General features: G+C 35.3%; 3 protein-coding genes and 1 long non-coding RNA gene across 7 annotated transcripts in view; all 4 read left to right on the top strand.

Moving 5' to 3' along the window:
- The window catches only part of LOC139976091 (receptor-type tyrosine-protein phosphatase epsilon-like), a 34,024-nt gene extending 28,304 nt beyond the window's left edge, over positions 1 to 5,720 (top strand). The window contains exon 22 of the mRNA XM_071984531.1: positions 1,592 to 5,720. Within this exon, the coding sequence (XP_071840632.1) occupies positions 1,592 to 1,663 (72 nt within the window). The 3' untranslated portion in view covers positions 1,664 to 5,720. The remainder of the gene's footprint in view (positions 1 to 1,591) is intronic.
- Positions 5,721 to 6,582: 862 nt separating this feature from the next.
- LOC139975979 (uncharacterized) lies at positions 6,583 to 15,078 on the top strand. Of its 4 annotated transcripts, none has more exons than XR_011795973.1 (3): positions 6,583 to 8,141; positions 11,772 to 12,023; positions 14,341 to 15,078. XR_011795973.1 is itself a non-coding variant. In XM_071984311.1 (3 exons), the coding sequence occupies exons 1-3, from the start codon at positions 8,001 to 8,003 to the stop codon at positions 14,928 to 14,930; spliced, it is 900 nt and encodes a 299-aa protein (XP_071840412.1). In that variant the 5' UTR covers positions 6,583 to 8,000; the 3' UTR covers positions 14,931 to 15,078. The 4 variants fall into 4 exon arrangements, 3 of the variants coding, with proteins under 3 accessions (XP_071840412.1, XP_071840426.1, XP_071840419.1); XM_071984311.1 differs by having other exon boundaries at positions 11,859 to 12,027; XM_071984325.1 differs by having other exon boundaries at positions 6,583 to 8,148; positions 11,772 to 12,027; positions 14,341 to 15,075.
- Positions 15,079 to 16,050: 972 nt separating this feature from the next.
- Positions 16,051 to 19,287, top strand: LOC139975975 (uncharacterized). Its single transcript, XR_011795967.1, has 4 exons — positions 16,051 to 16,234; positions 17,099 to 17,283; positions 17,666 to 17,863; positions 18,393 to 19,287. It is a non-coding gene; the product is annotated as an uncharacterized lncRNA (long non-coding RNA).
- A 2,879-nt stretch (positions 19,288 to 22,166) lies between these two features.
- LOC139975968 (uncharacterized) lies at positions 22,167 to 25,207 on the top strand. The gene is made up of 4 exons (XM_071984290.1): positions 22,167 to 22,651; positions 23,089 to 23,155; positions 24,108 to 24,276; positions 25,025 to 25,207. The coding sequence occupies exons 1-4, from the start codon at positions 22,247 to 22,249 to the stop codon at positions 25,152 to 25,154; spliced, it is 771 nt and encodes a 256-aa protein (XP_071840391.1). The 5' UTR covers positions 22,167 to 22,246; the 3' UTR covers positions 25,155 to 25,207.
- The last annotated feature ends 2,169 nt before the right edge of the window (positions 25,208 to 27,376 follow it).

Below are 27,376 nucleotides of genomic sequence, written 5' to 3'. Positions count from 1 at the left end.
CCATACAGGCCTCAGTATAAGTTGCAATCGACCATGTCTCTGCAAAACCTAACTTCACATAAAACTATGAAAAATGCATCAAATCAGTTTAGATCTCAAAAAAATACATTTGAAACATGAATAACTCATGGAGCTTTTGATGATAAACTTCGGCAGACCTAAACTGATATTTTTGGTTACGTGAATCTTAGATTTAGCGAGCAAACCGCTTCGTGGATGATCCTGACCACAAATTTTTCAGGTTTCTTACTCTCAACTTCATGAGGTTTGGAGGTCGAAATTGGAAAGAAACCAGTGCATATATATATATACACTAGTTTGGAGAGCCAATATTTCAATTAAATATGTGCATATTCCTACACAATGTAACAACACATCTAATATACTATTGGACACAGTAAGAGAATCAGTGCTCAGCTGTACAGTGAGTATGAATCAACACAAATAAAAGAAATTACATATTGGGCTAGTTTGAATTCATACCTGCAAATTTCTGGTGTGTGATGACCATTAAATGTGAATCAATTCCTTAAGTTTGGAAGGATTTATCAATTTGATAGGGAGGAATTGATCCAATTACTAACTTAATCCGTCACTTCAAGGCCCAAAAGCCTTCATCTTCACCAGCCAGTGTAGTTTATACATAGTGTATATTCGGTTTTCTTCCAGGCTTAAGTTTCATTTAATTCTTGTTCTTGGACCTTACATACAGCTTACTTTGAGAAAGTAGAGACTCAGTCATGAACCCGCTGCTCTTTGAAATGATCGAAACTATCAATGCCAAAATGAAATTGTATATACTTGTTCTTTTTTAGTCTTAGTTTCTATTTGTAGTTTTTCGCTCTAAGTCAGCAGACTAAAGTCAAATTGGCAATTATTTATGTTTGCTAAAATTTGAACATTAATACAGCAGAAAAGTGTTCAAATACAAGAGCCATCCATTGTTTAAAATCATTCTTGACTTGATATGAACTATTGTAGTTTATGTTCATATTTTCATGTTATATAGCCATTCGATGACTAAGTCAACTTATGTGTGCTAATATTTATGTGATAATTGTGGAAGAGAGATCAATCCATGTCTTACATAAAGCAAGAGGTAGGTAAATCTGTTCTGAAAGTATCTGCAGATTTGATATATTGGTGATATTGGTAAGAAAAAGTAGCAGACTTGAACAGATCAGAATTTGGAATATTTAACAGTCACCTAGTTGGCTTACTTCTACCCAGCATGCTCCATTTCCAAATAGCAAGTTCTACAAATAAGGTTGCTTAAGGTAAGTCATTTTGACTGCCTGATGTAGCTTATTGGCAGCTGAGGCTCAGTTGTCTTTTCTCATCAAGCATGTGTGTTACCACCAAGCAGAACACTTTCTTTTGTGATAACTGACGAGGGAATGTAAGCATAATTTTATGATTAAAAATGCATTGATTTTTAAACGAAGCATAAAATTTAAAGTGAAAATCGAAAGGTTTACATTGGAACGAAAGGCGTATCAAGCTCAGTGACAATTCTGGAAGTTTGAAACATTATGTTTGACATTTTATACAACAAAGTGATACCACATTCATTCTGTGTTCTATCTTTCAGATGGACTACATATTGTGCTTTGATTTTCTGATAGAGTTCAGCAAAAGATATGGCAACTACGAGAACTGGTGATGAGACCATGCAGAGGGCAACCAAATGTTAATCGTTAATCCAGTTTATTATTTTATCTCAACGACAAGCAGCTGCTTAAATTTGCATATATTCCTTTTAAAGTTCCTTTTTACCAATATAATCAGACACGAATCATGTTTAGACATAATCCAATGGTTTTAAATCGGCAATGGTCGATGTTATATGCTAATCATTCAATACGCTTTGCCAGTGGTAGTGTGGAGAACTTGTAAAGTATTCCAATTTTAGTCAACAACTAGAAGTTATTATCATCGTAACAGCTTTTTCCTAAACTTACTCAGATATTCATCAACAATGATGAGGGTATGACATTACTTTGCTCACTTTCCTTAATTATGAAGTAATTTCTTTATTTTCTGATCTGAAACATTTGCAACAGCTTAGATCTTTGTTTCCTGTAATTTTACTAATTGCACAATTATTCCATCAATTTCTTTTTTCCTTTGTTTCACTGTCAAATTTGTTTGTTGTTAACTGTAAATAATATTAAAGTTATAGAGTCTGTCTCATCAGGGATGTGTTGGATAAATACAACAATTTGAAGACTGTTGATAACATTTAAGGACTGGCTTATCCTTTGCAAATTTCACACTGTAAATTGACATGTTTTCAAGCTCAATCTTTTTGCGTATTCATGACTGCTTCTTATCATGAAAGATGCTTTGATGACAGGTCACAGCTTGATCTTGCAAGGAAGCTAGAATAGCTGTCCACATATGTGCTAACAAAAAAATCTGTTTAGTATGGGGTCTTTCTATAGGCTACCCTAACACAGACAATATTGCAGGTAAAGCACTTCAATGCAACATTTTGGAAATTCCTCACAGTTCATATGAATTCTTTGGAAATCATCAACATTTCAGTATGAAATCAGTTCAGAACAACCGACCATTTTGGTATGCTCTTGCATCAAAAATTGCCAATTTCATAGTAAAGTATTAGTACCAGTATTATCATTCGATGTTTGGACGCCATGGGACATGGCCTGTGTGAGTCCCTTTGTGTACTACTGCGTTCTTGGCAACAGTTTTAATGTGTCAACTTTACTTCTATGGGGTGGAGTTTGTTTTTGGATCCTGAGATGAAGGTTGTCTATCCATATGTTAGTGTGATTGTTTTCGCGTATTTAGGATGCCAATGAGTTGACAAGCACCGGCCACCAAGTAGAGAGAGAATCATAGTAACGAACTGTTTTTCCTATGAGATGTTACACATATATGTCTGCTTATTATACACTCTAGACAATATTGAAAGCAAGTTACCTGTACGTACTTTAACTCATTTCCTCTGTCCCTACATTAGATTTTGTATTGTTTTTGTGGCCTTTTGGGGGGAAATAGACATTACACCTCTGAGATTGAAGTAAAGCATGGTGTCACTTCTTCTTGAGCTATGTGAAGGTTGGTGTGGGGTGTTGTTTCCATACGTCCTGATTATTCGGGATTGTCCCATTGTTCCAACTGCTATGTGATGTCACTTCTACAAACTAAATTGCCCAGCTTTTGCAGAAGTATTTGTAATATTCAAAGAAAACATTTTATGACACGACAACTAAGACATGTAGGCATTGCTATACATGGCAGTTTCAGGAGAATGATGCAATCATTTCAACACATAGCATGATTGATGACTGCATATTAGCTTGACAACTTCGGCGGCAAAACTGTGTAACAAATAGAGACACTATTAACATTAACCCTTAGTAGGGGTGGTGTGGAGGAATGAGAACAATCTTCAGTATTGGCAACAAGTTCCTGGTATTGCTTTGTCAGAGATATTATTGTAAACTCTAATAAGAGTGGTTTTTATGATGGTAAAAATTAATAACAATTTTTCAATCAGTAGATACCAAATTAACAAACATTGAATTTGTCACTGGAAGAGGAGTCGAAAGTCTCATTTTATAGATGTGTTCATAAATATTTGAAATCCAACAAAGCCCATGTGTTTTCTAAATTAATCTCAAATTGATCTGCAAACCAAATCGAAGCAAATGTATGAAATGTTTGAGATGATCAGTCTGTATGTTTCATTTTGTTTACAATTTATCTATGATACTCAGAAAGCAATCAGGTATGCAGTATAAGTATACGAAAAAATTAAAACAGTATTTTCAGTAATTAATTAAAACAGTACAAAAATACACTCGAGTATAAGAAAAGGAAACTTTTCTTAAGCAGCAGTTTTAAAAAATGAAATTTTTCTAAGTTGAAGCCTACCTGTTGGTTTGTGTTAAATCAAATAGAATATTGGTGATAAGCAGGTCAAATGTAACAGTACTGTAGTATATTGAAATTTGCTAGTCTTTCATGGAGATAGAGTTCTCAAAGTTATATGTTATATGTATTTCATTGTCTGAAGTAATTATATCACTAAGTTGCACAGGCGAATCTTCAATTTATCCAAATTTTAAGAAATATTCATTTTGTAGACTAAATTTTAGTCTGTCTTTGTCGTGTGTTGTTGACATTAGTTCAGGTCTTTTATATTCTTCCTGATTTGCTTTCTGATTCAGTTTGTAACAAAGCACAGTCACTGGAATGATTGCTTTAGTATTTTTTTCACTTGAGTTTTGGTTTCGATGAATACCGTAACCTTTGCCGTATTTTTGTATGTATGGGTGTGTGCGTGGGCTTGAACCGACACATCAATCAGGGTGTATATGTGTGTGGGTGTGTGAGAGAGTATTTTATTTACAGTCGTACATTCATTTTCTGCGAGTTGAATTCCTTCACGAAATTAACTAGTCCATGAGCTTCGATACGATCATGATTATTCACCTTATATAGGCCTATATACTGATGAAACAGCGGTGTAGAAGCTCGTTGGTATGGTGATACGGTTACCGAGTAAGATGCATGGATACCATAGATCTGATATGAGTTATTATTATTATCATTAACGATCAGGGGCGCAGCGAAGGGTTTTTGTTGGGGGGGTGTGGAGAATTTGATTTGCCGACGGATCTGGAAGTGGTGACTGAAATGGGGGAGGGGTCTAAGGGGAGGGGGTGTCCCCCTCCCCTTTGGAAAATTTTTAGTTTTGAAACGTCCTTAGATGCAATCTGGTGCATATTTTCAGTCAAATTTGATTTGCCGACGGATCTGGAAGTGGTGACTGAAATGGGGGTGTCCCCCTCCCCTTTGGAAAATTTTTAGTTTTGAAACGTCCTTAGATGCAATCTGGTGCATATTTTAAGTCAAATTTGATTTGCCGACGGATCTGGAAGTGGTGACTGAAATGGGGAGGGGTCTAAGGGTAGGGGGTCTACCCCTCCCCTTTGGAAAATTAGTTTGAACGTCCTTAGATGCAATCTGGTGCATATTTTAAGTCAAATTTGGCACGGAAGAAGCTCCCGTTCTCCTTTTTCTATTCAGCTTTCCTTCTTTCTTCCCCTTCCGCTCTCTTCACCTTTTCTCCTTTTGCCGACAGACCCAAAATTTGCCGACAGCGACCAAATTATTGGGGGGGTGTGACACCCCCCACACCCCCCCGCTCGCTACGCCCCTTCTATTCATGTTATTTACATTTTCATTTGTGTACTTTGCAAAGAGGGCAACTATGTAGGTGAAGCAGGCTCCCAGTTCCGCTTACGTTTTAATAATCACAAAAAAAATATATTTCGTGATAACTTTGCAGGATACCCAGTTTCCGAACATTTCAATCTTCATAGTCATTCTCTCAATACCTAAAAAGTATTTTAGTTGCCTCGAACTTCAGCGTGAACACAAAGAAATCGATTGGATCGCTCGTATTGAGTCTCACATAACCGGCCTCAACAAAGGCTTGGGACCTCTTAACAACTATCAGTTCTACAAACATAAATAATCCGATCTTTGCTGCTTAATCCGCTTCCTGTATAGTCATGGTTTATTTGGTTCTAATTCCATCAATGCAACTTACACTATATAGCGTCATATTTTCATTGTGTTACATTTTGTACTTTTCATTCCTCTGCCAAGAACTGCTGACGAACGTCAGCAGTTCTAAAAGTGTATTTTCTAAAAGTGTATTTTCTAAAAGTGTATTTTCTAAAAGTGTATTCCTTATATATATATGTATATATATATATATATATATATATATATATATATATAAATAATTGTTTTTGGTGACATATTTATATAAATGTATATATATATTATATATATATGTATGTGTCACATTTTGTACTTTTCATTCGACTGCCAAGTATTGCTGACGAAGGTCCCAAGGGGACCGAAAGTTCCAATATATTTTCTAAAACTTACTCCTTTTTTTGTCAATTGTGAGTCATATCTTATTTCTCTGGTTTTCTCTAATAATATTTTCTTTTGGAGTAAACGTGGATCTTCGTTATATTATATATATATATATATATATATATATATATATATATATATATATATATATGCAACACCATCACAAAAATATGCCAACCCTGTAACAAGGGTTGTGTAATTTTGTTTAAAGCTTTACCAAGGATAACTCAATTACATTCTGAAGTAAATAGCTTGGAAAAAACTTCAAAAGTGTCACTGAACTATACAGTACCAAATATCACGTATTTACAACATGTCACTAACTATCATTGAATATATCAAGAAAATAGAATGCAGAATAACAAAATAAACCCTAAAATCAGAAATTATTAATTGGGTGGAAAAACACAGAAGACAAAAATTATCAACGGGTATAGATGGCACATGCAATATTTCTTCGGAAATGAATGTCATGTTATGAATAAATTACCGCATCTTGTTATTACTGTTGTCTAAGGTATTTTTCGTCTTCCGCTTCTGGGAGTTGGTTGTGGGACTCCCTGTTTAAAGCCCGTTATAGTCAACTTTGATTTGCCAAAACCGTTAAACAAGTGTCATATTAGTCAGTTAAAGTAGGCTTTACTAACTACTTATGCCTACACTGTTAAAAAAAATTGTAAATTTACAGTAAATTCCTGTCGATTTTTACAGAAAAAGCCGGTTTTCTATATTTACATGTAAACGTCTGTTATTTTAACAGACGTTTTCTGTACAGCAAGTGGTTTACACAAAATTGTAGTATTTTTCCCTCCAAAGAAAATTTACAGGAAAATCCTGTAAAAATTTACAGAATATGTCAGTTTTTAATATTTACATGTAAAATTCTGTGATTTTTACAGACGTTTTATGTTACAGCAAGTGGTTTACAAAAAATTGTAGTATTTTTCCCTCCAATGAAAATTTACAGGATAATTCTGTAAAATTTTCCAGAATAAGTCAGTTTATTATATTTACATGTAAAAATCTGTGATTTTTACAGACGTTATGTGTGTCATGTACTTTACAGAATAAGTTTGTTTTGCAATTTAATGCATGTAAAATTGGAATTTGAAGAGCGTTATACGGAAATATTCTTGAAGGTGGAAACACGTTACCAATATACAATGGTATACAACAAACTCCATCGTGCAGTAACATTACCGTTTGGCAAAGAAAAGAATGAAATCCAACCATGAAGCTATTACCGATAGCTCCATGATCCAACCCACAATTACCAGTTAACTTTGTCCCTACAGTCGTTTTCTGCCTTAGTGTTACATAAACTTACATTTGAGCAACAACCCCCACCCCCGTGAGGCTCATCAATGACCCTTAATTGTCCAGCGAACGAAAACAATGTGAAAGATAACCTTGAAGGGTCTGTAGGTCAAATATGTGAAATCTAACCATTTCAAGAGTTTTAGTAACGAATTACTTGTAAATGCCTAACGTGTTAACTAATGAAAACGACATAGATGGTACTGTTCCAATTGGTTTACCGTTTGTTTAAGGAGTATACAACTTCCGAAATCCTATCAAAACAATTACTGATGTGAGCTGCCAAGAATACAATGCCCAGCCTTCAAGATGTAGTCTAATTCATTGTTTTAATGTTAACTTGTATTGTCAGTACAACATGAACCGATGACAATTCCGTGTGCTCAATGTACGGTCACACATGCAGCTATTTATAGCTAAATGGGTCACCGAACGTATCAAAATGTTGTTAAATATGTCTAGTTCAGCAAATGTCATTTCATTCATCTGAACCACCACCCCCCCCCCCTCAACCCCTCCTCCCATTCGACCCAGCCGGTCTAGCTCGATGATTGGCGCCAACGTGTCTGTAACAGCTATGACGTCTCGCGCACAGGCGGGAATTATTTTGATACATGGGCGGCTGCCGTTGGCTTTCCCGGAAAACTTGGCTACAGTCCAGCATGCAGTCACATGACCCAAGTTGGCGCGATGAACGTCCAGTACATGCTGCGCTGTTCTGTACATTATGATTGATCGCATCTCGCATTAACGTACGTATGAAGTGTATAGATTGCACAATACAATACTACAGCGCTTCAAAGTACGTCGACACGAGAGGAAAACAACTGCCGTTGCTGTCCAGTAGGCTACGCACATTTCCACACCAGAACAAGACTTCATTGAGTACTTCGTCAGACGTGAGTGGTAAATTTATTTGAACCATATGCCACATTTGCATTATTATTATCAACAAAACAACTTTGAAAGTCTGGTCATAACAAAAAGTTAGTTTATATTTTAGTTATAACCGTAGGGCCCAGTGCCTATAACGTAGACTAGACGAACGATAATTAAGAGTTAGACTATCACTATAGAAACACTGGCGCTGTATTATACAACCTATCGTCGCCCTACCGTGCATTTTGATATGTGCGTGTGAAGCTTAGCCTTGCTTCATGTTGTTTAGGTTAATATGATATAATATTATAAGGGTGGGTACATTGTAACTTGTAAGTTAATTGGTGCTGATAGCCTACATACATGGATGATATTGGCTCTCATGTGGCATGTAATATGAAGTCTTTAGATTAGCAAAGGTTAATTAGCCTTTTAGAACATGACTGAATTTGAAAAGGCATAATTCATGTTTCTTTCAAATGATCAGTTTTGATTAGCTCCAATCAATAGTGAAGCAGGGCAGAAATGTACACCTGTAAAATATGCAATATACTAACAGCTACTATCCGTAGCTATGTTGATCATGTGAGTTCCCATAGGAATATACCTCGAGTGAGATTTCCATGTTGTTTTGTAAATTGTGGCTATACCCTATCAACTTTTGCTGCAATGAAGATTCATGTGACTAGGTATCACCGCCATCTTCAAAAGCAAACAGCAATTGCAGCAAATCTTCAGTCAGTTAACCTGTCATTGATTTGTACGTATGAAATCTGTCAAAAAGAACTCACAGATCTGTCCTCATATTTGGCACACTTAAAAGCACATATAAGAAAAGGCCAAATTGTATCTTGTCCATATAAGAAGTGCAAAAGAGATTTTTCAAAAACCAGTTCATTTACAGCACATTTGTCACGTTGTCACAGAAACTGGGGAGCTGTAAACATTTTGGAGAAATACAAACTTTCTACTTGTGATCATTGCTCTTTGGATCAAGATATACCTCTAGACACTAACTGCTTTGATGTGTCTACAGAGACTGATAGATTTGTCCGTGAAAATGACATAAGCTGTGATTTCGAAAACAGTAACAATTGCCAAGGTAGGGCGCAAGAAACAGGTCAGTCTAGGCTTCAATTTCAACAAAATTTTTCCTTGTTTCTTCTGAAACTTCAGGCAAAACAACTTGTTCCATCACAAACAATTCAAATGATTGTTGAGGAGCTTCAAACTATTCACAGTTTATGTCAACAAGATCAGGTTTTGAAAATTACTCAAAAATTGAGAGATGAGGGTTTAGCAGAAGAACGTATCAAATGTGTAGCCGATTATATGAATGAGATAGATGCATGGATTGCTATTGATAGTTGTAAAGGAAAACTCAGAACACAGCACTGTAGAAAAGAGTACTATAAATCAGCATTCAAGTTTGTTGCTCCAATTGCAATATCACTAGGGAGAGATTCAGCACAAAAAATGCATTACTATCATTACATTCCAATCAAGGAGAGCATTCAGTTGCTCCTTTCAGATGATTTTGTGTTGGGACAATGTCAAAGTAGGCACCAAAGTGAAGACTCATCTGTTCTTACTGACATAGTGGATGGTACAGTTTTTAAAAAAAATAGTTTGTTTCAAAGTTGTGAAAGATCTTTATCCATCATTCTCTATCAAGACTCATTTGAAATTGTAAACCCACTTGGGTCAGCAAGAAAAAAACACAAAATACTAGCAATGTACTTTACACTTGGAAACATCCAACCTGAGTACAGATCTGTTGTTGATGCAATGCAGCTTGTGTTTTTGTGTAAAGAAGTTGATTTTAAGGTCTTTGGGCAGCAGAAGGTTTTTGAGAGAGTGATAAATGATTTGAAAACATTAGAGGAAGTTGGAATAGAAACAAATGACGGGGTGGTCTGGAAAGGTGCGCTGTCTTGTATATTAGGGGATAATTTAGGTTCCCATTGTATTGGGGGTTTCATTGAGAGTTTTTCAGGAACTAACATGTGCCGCTACTGTTTATTAACTTCACATGACTTCAAATGTAACGCACCATATGCTGTTGGGAAGCCTAGAACCAAGGAGGAGTATGATTCTTGCATTGCACACCTTGAAGATCATGAAGAAAATCATCATCAAGGAATTAAATTTAATTCATGTTTTAATTCTTTGAGGTATTTTCATGTGTGTGCACCTGGTTTGCCACCATGCCTGGGGCACGACTTGTTTGAAGGAGTTGTTGATTACGATGTAGCCATGTTTATTCAATACTGGATTAAACAAAAACATTGGTTCACATATGCAGATTTGAATATAATGTTGGTACAGTTTAAATTTCAAGGACGCGATGCAAACAATAAACCTGCATTTGTAAATTTATCAGGTAACCGCTTAGGTGGTCAGGCCGTTGAAAACTGGAACCTTTTGAGACTTCTTCCAATTATTTTGAGTGCATATGTTAAAGATCATAATGACCTTGTATGGAGACTCTTTCTTCTTTTACGAGAAGTTGTTGAGTATGTGTGTTCTCCAAAGATTTCACATGAGCAACTTGCATATTTAAGGGTGATAATGGAGGAATACTTGACTGAGAGAAAACGACTCTTTGCTGATACTCCCCTCAGACCAAAACATCATTTCCTGAGCCACTATCCAGATTTAATTATAAAGTTTGGACCATTAATGAGAGTGTGGACTCTACGCTTCGAAAGTAAGCACTCCTATTTCAAGCGTTGTGCCAGATCTGCACAAAATTTCATCAATGTTACACAGTCTTTAGCAAATCAACACCAGTACTTTCAAGCTTATAACAGCTCAGGGAAAATATATCCTGATAGATTGGTTATTGAAAATGCCACATCCCTCAACATAGAATGTTTCATGCCTGAAATAAAGCATGCTTTGCAGGCAGCAAATGTAAAGTTTGATGATTCTGTTATCAGTGACAGAGTTCAGATGTTTGGCACTTCTTACCAGAAGGGTTTCTTTGTAATATGTCAGTGTTCTGATACATGCTTTTCAAGTCTTAAATTGGGTTGCATTTTGTTTGCAGTTGTTGAAAGCCAAAATATTGTGTACCTTGTCGTAAAGATGCACAGTGGATCATTCAATCACACCACTGGAGTTTACTGTTTGCAGCCTTTGAATATAGTGTCTTGTGTGCAGATTTCTAAGCTTGCTGATTATTTTCCATTGTCGGCATATTTTGTGAGAGGAAGGCTTTTGCTTTCACTAAAGCATAAGCCATTAGCTGCAGTGCTTTTATAGGCATGTAAGTGGCAAATGCTATACAACTGGGGCGTATTTTCATTGACTTAAGATGGTGCAATGTATCATCTTCTCTTAGAACCATGCTAATGAACTTGAAGCATTACATACATGTACTTGTTAAATAGCTTATGCATTTGTTGATATTACTGCAGAAAAACTGTTGTAAAGTTAGGAAATAATTATCAATTAATATCTAAGTAAGGCTTTGTGTTTACATGTAAAGTGCCTTCCATTTAAAGAACTATGTTTGAGTGCAAGCTCAATTATGGAACAACTAGGAGTATATAATGGGCCTTACAAAGAAACTTATAGTAAGCAAATGTGGCATATGAATTATTCTGAATTGAGAAGGAACTAAAACCTTCACTTCCATTACTCAGGTCTGAGGTTCTCTTGTTAAAATGAGCGTGTCAGAACAATCAGATGATACAATTTGTCTTGAAGATGTTGCTTCATCCATAATGCAGCATCTTCCTTCACTGCCACTTGAAATGGTGGACAAAGTAGTTGAACAGCTCCTGGCTGCTGGTGTGGAAAGTGTGTGCGATCTCAAGCTGATCACTGATGATGACCTTTCCAGTGTACTGAAGCCAATACAGAGGAGAAAGCTGTTACTAGCATGGGCAAACAAGGCAGGTAAGCAGAAATATAATTGCACTTTCTAAATATGATTATCCTCCTTTTTTTGAGGAAAGGGGAGGTTAAGAAGTAAGTTACAAGAGGAGATGGAAAAATGTCTAAATAGTAAGTACATGTGATACACAGAAGTTTCTCTTATTGTCTAAGACAGTTGCTGGTACCACAAATTGAATAAGGAAACTGGTCACATAGTACATCATTAGCATTTTTGTAATTCTCTAAAGAAAATTTTCTGGTTAATTATTAGTATTATACATTAGATTTGAATTTTTTTAAGTAGGTTTCAAGTAGTGAGCAAATAGAACACACAGAAAACACCAGGTCAAACTAATGAAATGATACACCACATACCCAAACTAAAATATTTATCATCAAGAAAAGAGGAAACCCTTCTTTTTAATTCAAATTAAACATAGAACATACGTTCTATGTTGTTTGTAGAGGATGTTGAAGTTCATATGGGAGTATGACAAGGCTAAAGGTCACCTTGAAAAACAACCACTATGGGGTAGTATGGGGTACCTCAACTCTGGGATCATACTTGGGCCCCACTTTGGGGTCCAAATAAGCGGGCACTACGCAAACGTCTGCAGTGACCAGTGACGCAACAATTTGATATGTATGAGTGTTACTTTGCCCCAAAAACACTTGTATCCAATAATCAACAAAAATTGCCCCAATAATTTCACACTTCGGCTATACTGATTGAAAGATGCAGAGAACTGTGGCAATGGCTTGCTTTCCATACAGTATAAGAATACACCTTGACAACTTAAACTATAAAGCAAGCCTTGTCCGATGCTTATGCACAAGGTCCATATGGCATACGGTACGGTGTGTATATGTGTACAAAGCCATTGTCTACGTCAACAAACAAGCAGAGACTTAACCTATAATATAATAATAATAATATATAACAATAATAATAATATACAGGGTTTTTGTTAAGAAATGAAGTAGGTGGGTCAAGTTGAAAAGTAGACGGGACTGTCTGTACGCGGACATGGGGGAGGGGTCTAAGCCGGAAAATTGCAATTTAAAAAGTCTCTAGATGCAAAATGGTTCAATATGCAGTTGTTTGGTCAATGATATTGCCCCCTCCCAATCACCCCTTTCTTCTGTCCTATTTTTCTTTTTTTCTCCTGAATTTTTTTATTAACACTCGGGTCATGGAGCCTAGGGAGGTAGCTATGCCACTGAACGGAACTTAGCAAGGGTGTGACGCACTTGCTGCATTAAATGAAGTGCGATCATAACAAAATGATAATAGGTCTACGGTACCTACAAAGTGAGTAGGATTTTACTGCCAAAAAATACCCAACTAGGTCTGTGATAGAACCTTCTGTTTTTTATTCAGCTTTTATCTCTGTTGAGCAACAATTTGTATGTCAAGAGAAGCCCTTCGCCTACCTCTACTCTCACCCACCCCTCGGCCTCATCTCCTCGACCATACTACTAATGTTCAACTTCTTGTAGTTTTTACCAACAGTTAACTGCTGTGACAGTTTCAATCACACCTGATCTGGTTGTGGGTTTTTATTCCTCTCGATTTTTTTCGTCATTTTTTTTTTTTTTTTTTTTTTTTTTTAAATTTTTTTTTTATTATTTTTTTTACTGAGCGTCGCAAAGTAGCCGGGTCATTCATTTACGTGCAGTAAGCGGGTCATTTGACCCGGGTCCCGGCTACTAACGAAAACCCTGAATATAATAATAATATAATATAATAATATATATAATATAATAATATATATAATATAGTAATAATATAATAATAATAATAATAATAATAATCAGCAGTTATTTTTACGACGCTTAAGCGATCACAAATGTGGGAGAAGACCGCAAGGGCTTATGAATTACAACTTACACGTCGGGTGGCTTCCAATTCAACATTTTAACTCAAATTTGGATCTTTTCAATTTAGAAAGTCATTTCAGATGGGAAAATCGTAGATTGCTCTTGGTTGAAAAACCCACCTTACTATGACCCAGCCGGGAATCGAACCCCGAACCTCCCGATTGCTAAGCCTCATTGCTTCAAATGCCACCGCCTTTATCTTCTCGGCCACAGCAACCTAAACAGACGTGTCAGAGAATGCCCCTGTTGCCAATTGAAGATATGCTTGATTCGATAGATTGCGAGCTTGAGTGCTGCCCCTGTTTGTTGTGTAAATGCTGATGTTCTGTGAGTGTCCAAAAAACTAGTACCTTAATGCAATAAATGTCTGTTATCAGGAAATAATTTATCAAGGTTGTTTATTCATTTCATATCATCTACTTTCATTGATGTGACATATTTTCATTCTTAAAGAAAAGTTGCTTGGATCAGAATCTTCACAATCATCTGAACCCGACTCTGTGGCCAGTTCACCAGGCTGCAGCTGGGTGCCCAGTTCAGCAGGATCAAGTCCAGCAGCGGTAATTGCAGATTGGGCAGAGTCATTTAAAGTTGATTGGGATAAAATGCCTAAAAGCCTTACAAAATCACTCCAGAAGAAACAGAGACCCACTCCCAAAGATCGGCGTGAAATGATCAGAATATTATGCAATGACATAATGAAAGTTGAGTCAAGTCCAGGACGAAAGCACCTTTCTATTATTGCACAGAAGATCGTTCGTGAGTTTCCAGAACCCTTTAAAGATGACATTGAAGGACTTGTTGTTGGTAGTGGATATGCATCCCTTCTTACACAGTTGGAAAACCGTATGAGCAATATCAATAGAGGCAAACTTCACCTAAATGTTGGTTACCCCCTGTTTGTAGAGGGTGAACAGAATGAAGCACTACCAAAGAAGTGTAAACTCAGCACCTCATATCCCAGGAGAAAATTCCTGTTAATACCTGTTACAATTTCAATTGGTTTTAACCGGAACCAACAGGGACTAACAGGTACCTGTTAACGACAACTGGTTTTAACAGGTATTGTGACCAAAACCAGTTTATACCAGTTAATTGCCTGTTGCAACAGGTAAATTACCTGTAAGCTGTAACAGGTACCAATTGGTTTTAACAGGTACCTGTTAAACCAGTTGCTTTCAACAGGTTAAATACCTGTTGAAAACAACTGGTTTAACAGGTACCTGTTGAAAACAACTGGTTTAACAGGTAACTGTTGAAAACAACTGGTTAAACTGCAGGTACCTGTTGAAAACAACTGGTTAAACAGGTACCTGTTGAAAACAACTGGTTTAACAGGTACCTGTTGAAAACAACTGGTTTAACAGGTACCTGTTGAAAACAACTGGTTTAACAGGTACCTGTTGAAAACAACTGGTTTAACAGGTACCTGTTGAAAACAACTGGTTTAACAGGTACCTGTTACACCAGTTGCATTCAACAGGTACCAGTTGGTTCAAATTTCTGTCTCCACTTTAAGGCACATAATGGTGGATCACCGTTGTCAGGTAAGGTTTATGAGGGGAGGGGGGCTTGAAAATTTTTGTTTCTCATAAAGGGCTTATATGCAAAATAATGCAATTATTTCCTCTTTTTTTGCTCCCTTCGTTTTTTTCACCGTCGGACATCACGTCCCCAAAATTTTTTGTGGAGGTACTCTTTCCCCTGCCCCCCCCTTCCCCGCCCTCGCTGGCTTTGCCACTGCAAAGATATGGTATAACATATGTCTGATCACTGAATTGTTTATCCTATTTGGTACATTAAGGTAAAATGAAAAATTCACATATTAAATTTATGAGAGAGTTCTTCCAGATAGTATATGAATACGTAGCATACACATACATCAAAAGATTGAGACGAGCTCGCATCTATATTTAGATCAGTGATTCATAGTCTAAGAAAGTAAGACACATATTGCCAAGTCAAGATCAAGATAAAAATAATTAATGCTTAAATTGTATTATGATTTAATTCTTTCTTATTAACTTTTGTTTAAATTTTTAATATCAATTAATAACATTTGTAATTTTTAGTGACATGAAACTCTCAAATTGGGGCCAAAGACAATTTTTTAAATTTTTTCGATAATCACATTTTGTACGAGGTTGAACTTTGACTTCAACACCATATTCAATTTCGAAACCGAGGAGCAACGGGAACTTGCATTGCACAGCGTAAGCATTGCTTGGCATGGTTTAATACGATCACTCTAAGCAACTTTCAACTGTTAATCACCCAAGAAGATCTATATAAGAATGGAAGTATTAACCGCCACCATCGGCCTACCTGTTGTTCCTTAAACTTGGAGGTAAAACTAACGTTAATTGTTAGGCCACTGGCACTTGTGACCGTTGTTAGGCTAGCGTTTCGCGATACACAAGTGCAATGACAGTGAGTAGCCTAGGTTTTCTATTGAGTACTGCAGTGCGTTCTCAACACTAAACTGTGCATTCTAAACACCAATTAACAATGTGTTATGTGTGTATTGGGCTAGATTGAACAGTCGCACATAATCTTCTAATTTATTTCCAAACAAATGCTGGGACTGAGTTTCAATACTGTAGTTTACTTGAAGCTTAGGTCTACACTCATTTGGTAAAGATTTCTTGAATTTCCCATGTGAATCTAAATGGGTAGGCTATGTGATATTGAATAAAACAAGGCTAGACCTTCAAACTTACTGTTACAGTAGGCTGAACAAATTATGTTGGCTAGTCACCGGTATTATATACTTTAGTACTACTACTAGTAAGACTAAAAAAACGACTGAAAGACAAACTGACTCAGTGTGAAAAAGAACTGTTTCTTCTCTAGCCTAGGTCTAAATAAGACTTGTTAAGTGAGCAAGCAAAATAACAACTTAAAACAATTAGGCCTATAAATAAGTTGGCTCAGTGCATTTGTGTTTCTAAAATCTTGTATTTTTAGATCTTAAAAACAAACAAAGATTTAGCCCATGTTTTATTATCTCTGTAGTCTGGGCATTTGATTCTGGTTGCAATGATGACACTCTGGTTCAAATGTTCAGCTTTATACAGTCTGCTTCAGACTTTGGGAATCCTTTTTTCAGACTATTGTGGAAGCAAATCTCACATCACTTTGTGGTGACAACTTTATTTCATTTTTTCAAATGATTCATGACTACTGCTGCTTTGCTATTTCCTTTTTCTAGGAAGAATTGAAAAACCAAATATCCAGGTGAGGTTTCCTGTGATGTACGACACCAGTGTGGAGGCAACAACAGAAGAGGAGAACGTATATGGCTTAAAGACATAATGGTGTAAGATGATATTAAGAGTTTATCCAAGAGTCCAAAAAGCAAAGGAACAAGTGCCATAGAGAAAAAAAGATGGAAGGGTGAGTTTAACTATTGTACCCAAATGTGTAATGATATTATTTAGATACTTTTCATAACCTGTTTATATATAATATATAAAAAACAGTCTGGTACATCATTTACGTACAAGCGTCATAAGTTTGGCCAATTTTTTACTGATTTGGGATAATTATAAACATGGTTATTAAGCTTTGAAAAATAACTTGGTGTTATAGTGCAAAGCTAGTAATTATTTGGTAAAGCTGCTATTCCTGGCTTATAACTTGAGGGACCTTGATTTAAATGTTTACCTCCCAATATCAATATAAAATGTTAATGTTAATGTATGTTTATGATAATATGAGTTATCATGTGCTATATCTGTATATATGCTTACAGGTATATCATATTTTCTGTTCACAGGTCAATATTGGTGCAGATTTTGGGCTTCCTGAAGACAAGTGGGAGGCCATTTGTAGTTAAGAGAAACACTCTATGTTCGTGAAGACTTTACTGGTGTTGATTTGGGGTACCAACACTTTGAAAACCATTCAACACAATTCAGCAGTGACAGAGATGCAAAACCGCTGTTGTCTCCCGTGAAGCTTAATGCTATGGAAGGTTAGTCATTATGAAAAGCTTTCAAACAAGTTACCATTTATATTACAAGCTCATGACTTAGTACACAAGTGTACAATATAATTTACTGTACTGAATAAGCTGTTTTTCAGGAGTAACTAATTTTTTAACATTGACAGAACTATTTATCAGTAGGATTATGCATTCCAGTATCATGAGTTAACAACTGATATCATTTTGGTTGGTTCTTAATTGCCTTTGAGTTCTGACAGGAAGCATACAATCAAACTACCATAGTGGTGTAGTTTTTCCAACCAAAAGATTGAGCAAACCCAAATTCTAAACCAAAAGAATGTTCTTGGTTAGACTGTGATTGCTAGTCCATTCAGGTTGGATACCAACAGAGATAAATATCGTGAGACATTCTAAACCATAGGAAAGTTTGACCTTAACTTTCCATGAAAGCACTCATCTAGCAATGCAAGAGAGTTTGTTAAGTTTTAGGACCACACTGTTACTGTTAATCATGATAAGTCAATTCTTAAGTGTTCATACGCTTTGTTTCTTGCAGCACAATTCGTGGAACGTTTGAAAGAAAGCTGCAGTTTAATGAGGAAGCTGCAAGGTTCAGCAAATACATATCCGAGAAGCTGACGTCAATCGTAAAACAAAGAAGGCCTTAAAACATTAGTATCATATTATTTTTTTCAATGGTTATTGCTTACCATTAAACAGTCTTTAGTTTTATTCAAACTGACAGCATATTGCTGTCACTGACAAGTTAACTTTTCAGAGGAATTTTTGTAGACAGTTCTTTTTTCAAAGTAGGATTAAACCCATATTTATTATTATGTTTTAAACAGTTATTGTTTGCCATTATATAGTATTTAGTTTTTTAATTAAATTCAGGAAATGGAAAGTATGTTGCTGTCAATTACAACTTAAGTTTTCAATGGAGATCTTCTGGACAGTTTTTTCTTGAAAGTGGTTTAACCATGACTAGTATAGACTGATGTTGACTTTTACTTGGCAAAGTCATCTTTCCACTTTTGCCTTATTTTTTTTAAAGAACTAACATTTCTAGTAATCAGTATGTACAAATGCCATTAAACAGTATTTAGATTTTTATTCAAACTCCAGAATAGACAGTATATTGTCGTCACATATGTGTTCAGTAAAAATATGCATTACAAATACATGCTTTGTAGGTAAATATTGTTTTTTTAAGATCTGATTGGTAGCCAATTTAAGAACGAATTCCTTTCAAAAGGTTACTGTCTGACTAGCTATTATTATTGTCTGCCTAGCATGCAGAATTGCACACTACATACAGTAGTTTGGTAATGCTAACTCTTGAATAACTTTTATCTATTCAGCTGTAACTTTTATTTTGATATAATGATTGATAAAAAATTAACCTTTATATTGTTTTAACAGATAGAGTTTCCTTTCATAATTGCCACAGCAGAACATGAAATCATTGTTTTAATGAACATATTTAGTTGGTATTTCATAATATATGTAAGTTTTTAATGTGTAATATGAAAGCGTTTACTCTAGAAGTTTGCTTTCTTGTTAGACTCCAAATTTATGTTTTCTTTTTCATTGCCCTCAACTTTGCATTATTGTGCAGTACTATACTTTTGCCATTCATGTTTGATCCATTAACTTGTCTAAGTAACTTTGTTGGAATAAAATGATATTTTCAGATTTTTGTTAACAGTGATTTTTACTCCATCTGCTGGAAGTTCTCCCTCGCCTTAACTTGCTTGTTAAGTGTTAGACCTACATCATGTGCAACTGTAAAGAGTAATTTTAACCTGTTGAAATTCATCGCCACCTGTTTTCACCAGATAACTTGTTGAAAACAATTGAACCTGTGGAAAATCCTACTGTTATAACCAGCTTAAAACCTTCCATACATGTTCTTACCTGTTCAAACGTTTTCAATACCAGTGAAGACATGTTGAAAACAGAACCAGTTAAAACCTGTTACCCCTGTTGAAAACAGTTGAAACCAGTTCATACAGTATGTTATTACCAGTTAATAGCTGTTGCGCCTGTTGAAAACAGTTGAAACCTGTTATTACCAGTTAATACATGTTCATGCCAGTTAAAAGCTGTTGTGCCTGTTGAAACTTGTTGAGAACAGTTCAAACCGGTTAATACCAGTTAAAAACTGTTATGCCTGTTGAAAACAGTTGAAACCTGTTATTACCACCCTTACCTAACACGAATATATTCGATAAGTATTCGATAGGTATTCAAAGATTTCCTTAGTATTCAGAAAATCTACCATATAACATACAGTACAAAATAAGTATTCGAATACTAATACGAATAACTATAAGCCTTCGTCAGAGCCGAATTATGTAAATGAGTTAAGTATTCGAATACCTGTTAGGTATTCGAATAGGTATTCGAATAGCTCTTCGAATAGCTATTCGAATAGGTATTCGAGTAGCTTTTGGAATAGCTATTTGAATACTTAGCTCATTTACATATAAGTATTCGCTCATTTAAATAATTCGGCTCTGACGAATACTTATAGTTATTCGAATACTTATTCGCTAGTATTCGAATACTTGTATGCTAATTAGTTATGTTATGAAGGCTTAACAGGTTTCTGAATACTTACTTGAATACTTATTGAATACTTGTATGCTAATTAGTTCCAAGTAAGGAGAGTTAGGAATTTGGCCAGCTTGTTGTCCTAGCTTCTTGATTAAATCTGCTATTAAAAGTTGAATAACATTCACAAGGAATAAATATCTATTTGAAATGGAGTATTAAGCACAGAATACTAAAACAGTAGGTCTTATGAATATGATCGATGAAATTTTGGAAACGCTTCAGCTATTAAATCCTCCGCGGTATATTTCAAATATTTTTGCGCTGTTCAAAGTGTAAGGGTGTTAGCCACTGAAAAAAAATGTTTGTTCTTGATCAGAGAACTCTGGGTTTGGTTGGAAGACCAAACACAGAGCAGATACATCAAAACTGGAAAACTCAACCGGATTGGATAAAAAAAAAATTATAATTATGAATAACAAACAATATTCAGCTGATCTGGGCCCAGTCAAAGAAGTAAATAAAATAACTTACAGTCGTGAGGTCACACCCAAATGTTAAAATAAATACACTTAATTTAAAAGTCTGTTCTGGTGAGTTGGCCTGCTGGTGACATCAAGTATTCTACGACATCATATCTTCCACAACATCAGATATTCCACAACATCAGAAATAGTTAAACACAATAAATGGTATTAAATGAATGTCCGATCCCAACAAAGTATTATCCTTTAATTTATAAGCAATGGTGTCGCAGGGTATCCTTCAGTAAAATAATGTCAATATCCTCTGTAGTAAAATAATGTCCTTTATAAGAAATGGTGTCCCGGAATATCCTTTATTGTAAAATAATATCCTTTATAATAAAATAGTGTCCCAGACTGTCAGTTGAATAAAACAAACTATCCAGCCATTAAAACTATCTTTCTCTTCTTTTGCAACTGCCTTGCTCAGATACTTATAGCCAACTGCCTAACTCCTTATACCCCTCACAAAACTCCCTTTGTTACTAAAATATACACACACAGACCCCATTTCCTGTGAGAGCTAATTTCCAGGAAGAACAAGATAGTTGCCTAGCAACCTAGAAGAGGTAGAAGTGTAGAGGTTTTAATCCACAAGACAACATACAAATATACTGTACAAATGTATAGCCCCTCTGTTCTGTGCACAATGCACCTAATAAACAAGTAAAACTATGGTACAAAACAAAACTTTATGTAAGAGCTGACCATCTTACAAAAGGAAATAAGTATTCGAATAGGCATTCAATGAAATAGGTGTTCGAATACTTATTGGAATAGCTATTTTTAGCATTCTCTAAGCATTCGAAGGAAAGAAGTATTCGAATACCTATTGGAATAGTTATTTTAAGTATTCAATTAGTTATTCTAAAGTCTGAATGCTTAAATTTTTGAAATACCAACTATATAGCTATTCGAATACTTAGCGAATACTTAGCGAATACTTAATAGTTATTCGTGTTGGGTAAGGGCAGTTAATACCTGTTAATACCAGCTAAAGCTGTTGGGCCTGTTGAAAACAGTTGAAACCTGTTAATACCAGCTAATACCTGTTAATACCAGTTAAAAACTGTTATGCCTGTTGAAAACAGTTGAAACCTGTTAATACCAGTTAATACCTGTCAATACCAGTCAACACCCGTTAATACCATTTAATACCTGTTATTACCTGTCACCAAATACCAGTTGCAACAGGTACCTGTTAAAACCAGTTCAACAGGTATTAACTGGAATTTTCACCTGGGATGGCTGCAAAAACTGGCAACCAGAGGACCTACCTGAAGGGGAGGATCGAGACACGCAGAGAAAAAAGATAGATGACTTAAAGGTGATGCATGAACTTAACATATGGGATGACAATGAGGTTGTTTTCCTCATGAAAACTGTATTTCCAACCATCCGTGCCAAGATAAACAGTCAGCAAGTTCCTGTATGTGCTCTCCTTGATGAATATCCTTTCTTGTTTGAAGAGGTTGGGATGATGGGACATTTTGAAGATTTAGTGGGCATCAAACTGAAATCAGTTCTCACTACAGCTTTTATAGATAAAAGTCCACGAATTCAGAAGTTTCTGCAAGTGTCAGCAAAGAAGAAGAAGGAGGTGCAAAATATAATAGCTGATGTGGAGAGTGCTAAGCAGGAAAGTGGTGATCATTCTCCTGATGTTCCAGGACTTATTCTCCTCCTCTGCAATCACCTTGGAGATAAATGGGACGATCTTTTCTACCTTGCAAAGGTAAGAAGTAGCTACCTTTATAAATCATTAAGCTTGTGAACTGTCTCAGAATAGCACTATTTGTCTGTGTTTTTGTGTTTTGCTCTGGTTTGTCGTTCTTAAACTTACAGTTATGTAGATGTATTGGTCAAGTTGATTGACTTTATAACGATTTTCCTCTGCGATGTTCACTGTTTGTAGGTCAGCTGTAATTGTTGTGTATTGGGACTCTGAAGTCCAAAGTTCAGTACATCATATGCCATCAGTTAATTAAGATCTTCCCCATTGTCATCATTTTGATTTCAGGGATACATATTGTCCCTCAGTTTCATTGTTTTATGTTATGCTTTGGAAGAAACTCCTGTTTCCCAGATGGCATCTTGAATGTTTTGTCCCACTATATAATAAGATAAGTATTCCAAACAATTTAATTGTTCCTACATTTACATTATGTTCAGGAAACCAGTACTGTGCAGAATATCACTAAGGATCTGAAGTCAACATCCCCATGCATCATTATTCAAGGTGAGAAGCATTTGGAGGATTTTGCTCTAAGATGCATTTCCTCCAGTACATATACACTGCTCTTTTTCCCTTTTTGGTTTGGATGATAGTTGTAACGTTTGAAATTTGTGATGGTGAGTATGTGTGCGTGTGTATGTATTTTAGTGATGCCTACCTTGTAAACACAATTTCTCATGAAAGGAAGCTTAGACAGATCTCATAGTTGGCATGTGGGTGTACCCGATAGAGTACAAGAAGCCTTATTGTTTTTGGCAAAGGTCAAAGATCATTTGGGGTCAACAGAGGTGAAACTGAATACTTTGTAAACATGATATCTCAAGAAGGGAAGCTTGGACAGATCTCATGTGGTATGTAGGTGTGGTCACTTGAATCAACAGGGGTCAAAATTTGGGAATCTTTGATTAGAGAAACTTAGGAAGTTATATGATGGCAAGTGTGTCAATGACACCCCATGGTGCACTATCACCTGTGGAAGACAAAGTCATGAGTCCATATGAGATTTAACTGGGAAAACTCTGTTACTGCATCAATTCAGCTGTATGTGTGCATTTGATGCTCAGCATGTAACATGAAACTCAAGAACTATAGCCCATTTTTTACTTCATATGTGGTAAAAACATGTTGGTTGACCATTGCAACATTTTCAATGTCATTTTTGTGTTGCTGAGGGTGCCTCAGTAAATCGATATATCAGATAAACTGTTTTTTCTTTCATATCCACACTGACAATATTGAAATCTGCCATCAACGAATATATCGAAATACCAAGTGCATCCGAAACAAACCTTGAATACCGGTAATAAAAATATTGAATAAAAAATAATGACCCATTAGTGCACGCGAGTTGGAGTATATTCACGCTGCAACTGTAAAGTAGTGGTAGTCATAGCAGTGGCATTAACTTTAACTGGACATTCTCTTAATAGTTGTAATTGATATTTATTTTTTGCAGGTCCAAACATGTACACTGGAAGAAAGTTTATGTTGGCAGTAGATATGGTTATTGTTAATGACCACATTCAAACTTTTGAAAGTGCAATGACCATGCTGTTTGCAATGTTTTTCATCTTAAACATTGAGTATCCATCTGAAGGTGCAACTTTAATGGAGTTTATCCAGCGGTGAGTAGGCTGAAAGTACCCTAGTAATAGTTAACCAATGTTATTTTGTGTGGACATTCCCTTGACATGGAATGTAAGAGTGTATGCATATTATTAGCCACCTTCAAAAGATCAGCCGATCATAAAGGTACCAATAAAGAAAAAAATCAACAAATTGCAGTTAACTCTACCCCTAGGCAGATCATTGAAATAAATCATACTCTGTTCTCAGTTACAGCTGATTTACTTATTTTGTACTATTTGTTGTGGTCCAAGAATAACAGCAGCTTTGGTAACCTTTTGTAAACATTGATGACCTTTACATTATTTTCACCAATGGAAAGTTAGTGTAAATAGTTGAATGGCATGTTTTATTATTTTGGAAAAGGGTGGTAATGTATGAGTTTGGTTACTTACTGAGAACACCTGCACAATTTGTTACAACTATAGGGTATCAGCTTAAACTGAACAAAATTGAAATTAAAAGAGGATTCACAAATTAGCTCTTCTTTTCAGATCATGATTTCCTAGAAAACTGTTGAATTCCAAAGGCTTGCAAATTAAGACAGGTATCCAGCTCAATTGCTTCTATCAACGCCAGTGAGCACACATACAATTGGAAACTGAGTTGTGTCACATCTTACTATCATGTATGACATACTGTAGTGTAAATTTGGGACCAAGGGAAATTAATTGTTAAATGGTTTAATAATTGCAAACTTATTTGAACTTTATGACTTCACAGTTCTAATTTTGCTCCTCTTTGCAGCTGCTTTGTTGGATTGAATCCAGACAAGGGAAGAAAGACCCCCAAATCCAAGAAGAGCTATCCTGTCAACCCAAAAATTTTGGCTTTGGTTGGAAACCTGAAGGAGTTTGAGTCAGATTGGACAGTCTAAATGCTTTTCAGGCACTTCCCGTGATTGGTCACATTAGTCTGACAATTTGGTAACTTTGGATTATAAATCTAGGTCACTTGGTTGATTTAAAGTGTTCCTAGTTGAGAAAATGTTAGCGAGCCTCTTGAGCCTCCTTAACTGGAACCATAGACTCTCCAGCTACAGAGAAGTCTCTTTTACAAATGAACAGTTAAACATTTATACAGAGTTCAAACTATTGTGTTTAACTTTGTTGGTGGATATTTACAAGGTTTTACTTGTTGACAAAATTGTTAAAGACTATTATTTGGTGCTATCATGACACCTTTCCAATAACTCCATAAACTCTGAAACTCTTCCAAGCAGGTTCACAAATGTTAGAAAAGTTTTGAATCCATAATAGTTTCAGATGTCAAGTTATTCTGTTAATTTTGTTAATGCTATAAGCTTGATATCTAAACTATATTTTGTTGTCAAAATATAAAATCTCTCTGCTAAATGTTGACATGAAATCTTTTCATAAAACTGCTCCTTCCACTCAACAGCAGAAGCACAGGAATATAAGGACAACTTTTTTAATCATTTCCAGGTACAAAGGTCAAATCATTGTTTATATATCTTTTGATCAGATGATTTACAATATCTTTGGTTAACAGAATAGTTAACCTTTATTCTTACGTATTGTAACATATCCTTGTCTTTAACTTCCACTTTGAACTTAAAGGGCTAAAGAAGGTCATGAAAATTAGAAAAAGTATTCAATCCTTATCAGCGATAGAGGAGTTACCACAGTTAAAGGTATTAATTTTCTGTGAACATTGATATGCCCATTAAAGTGAATATGTTATATGAGCGATATATTTAATAATGCTAGAACATTTAAAAATACATGAAATGAGTATAGTTGTAGTAAAGTTAAATGAAGAATAGTGAAGACACCTAAGTTTCTGTGGTCACATAATACAGTGACCTTTGCATACTTCAAGTGCATCTGTAAATAAGAGGGAAAGGAACTTTGTTGTAGAGCAATAGAAAGGGCGAGGAACTAGCAGGTGTCAAAGCTTAGTGTTTTATGATCAGTTAATTGTGAAAACTTTCAGTGGGCTGATCCAGGATTTCCTGAAGTGGCCGAAGAGACAAATATGGCCACATACAGACTTATCAGTATATTTCCAAACAATGAAAGTATCGTCTGTATAACAAAACCTTTTCCAAAAGAAAGGCTGGGTCACCCAGCAAATTCCCAGTCATCAATAAGAGATTGCCTTCTGATGTTCAGTCTTATATATTACTTTTAAGGTTTTGACATTCAAAAATATGTTTCAACAAGTTTTGAAGTTGTAAATAAAAGTTTCAGAGAACAATAAGTTGCTTTTTTATTTTATAATCTCACTGATAATAGTAATTCCATCTGACAGCCAATTTTACAGACAAAGACCCATTTATTGCAAGGAAAAAAACTATAGATAACATTGAAGACTAGACTTTACCTAAAAGATACAGTAAATTAAAAGTTACAATACAGTTATTTTACAGAGAAAATTACATATTGCAAGAAAAAACTGTGTAAATAACGGTTTCAGACTGTTTATTTTACATAGAATGTAGTGTAAAATAACGGCCGTCATATAGTAATTTTACGGATAAGAACTTTTATAATGCAAAGAAAAACTGTATAATAACATTTTTAGACTGTTTATTTTACATAGAATATGGTGTAAAATAACGGTTGACATACAGTAATTTTACGGACAGAAACTGTTATAATTGGGGGGAAAACTGTATAAATAACAGTTTCAGACTGTTTATTTTACATAGAATATGGTGTAATATAACGGTCGTCGTACAGTAATTTTACGAATAGAGTCTGTTATAATGGGGGAAAAAACTGTATAAATAACAGTTTCAGACTGTTTATTTTACATGGAATATGGTGTAAAATAACGGTCGTCGTACAGTAAGTTTACGGACAAAAACTGTTATAATGAAAGATATAAACTGTATAAAAAACAGTTTTAGACTGTTTATTTTACATAGATTATCTGCAGTTGGAAATAACAGACATTTTCTGAAAACTCTGCTGCCAGAGAAATTCTGTTTTTTAACAGAATTTTTTTTAACAGTGTATGGTGTAACAACTCAATAGAATTACACAAGACTTAAAAGCAATGCGACATTCAATTTTCCAAACTGAAATTTTCGACATTCTCAACTTAAAAATAGGTAAAACGATAAAATAAGTT

This window comes from Apostichopus japonicus, chromosome 2 (assembly GCF_037975245.1).
Source record: "Apostichopus japonicus isolate 1M-3 chromosome 2, ASM3797524v1, whole genome shotgun sequence".
Taxonomy (NCBI): Eukaryota; Metazoa; Echinodermata; class Holothuroidea; order Aspidochirotida; family Stichopodidae; genus Apostichopus; species Apostichopus japonicus.
The sequence above is the reverse complement of the archived record's forward strand: the minus strand, read 5'-3'. Positions and strand labels throughout refer to the sequence as shown.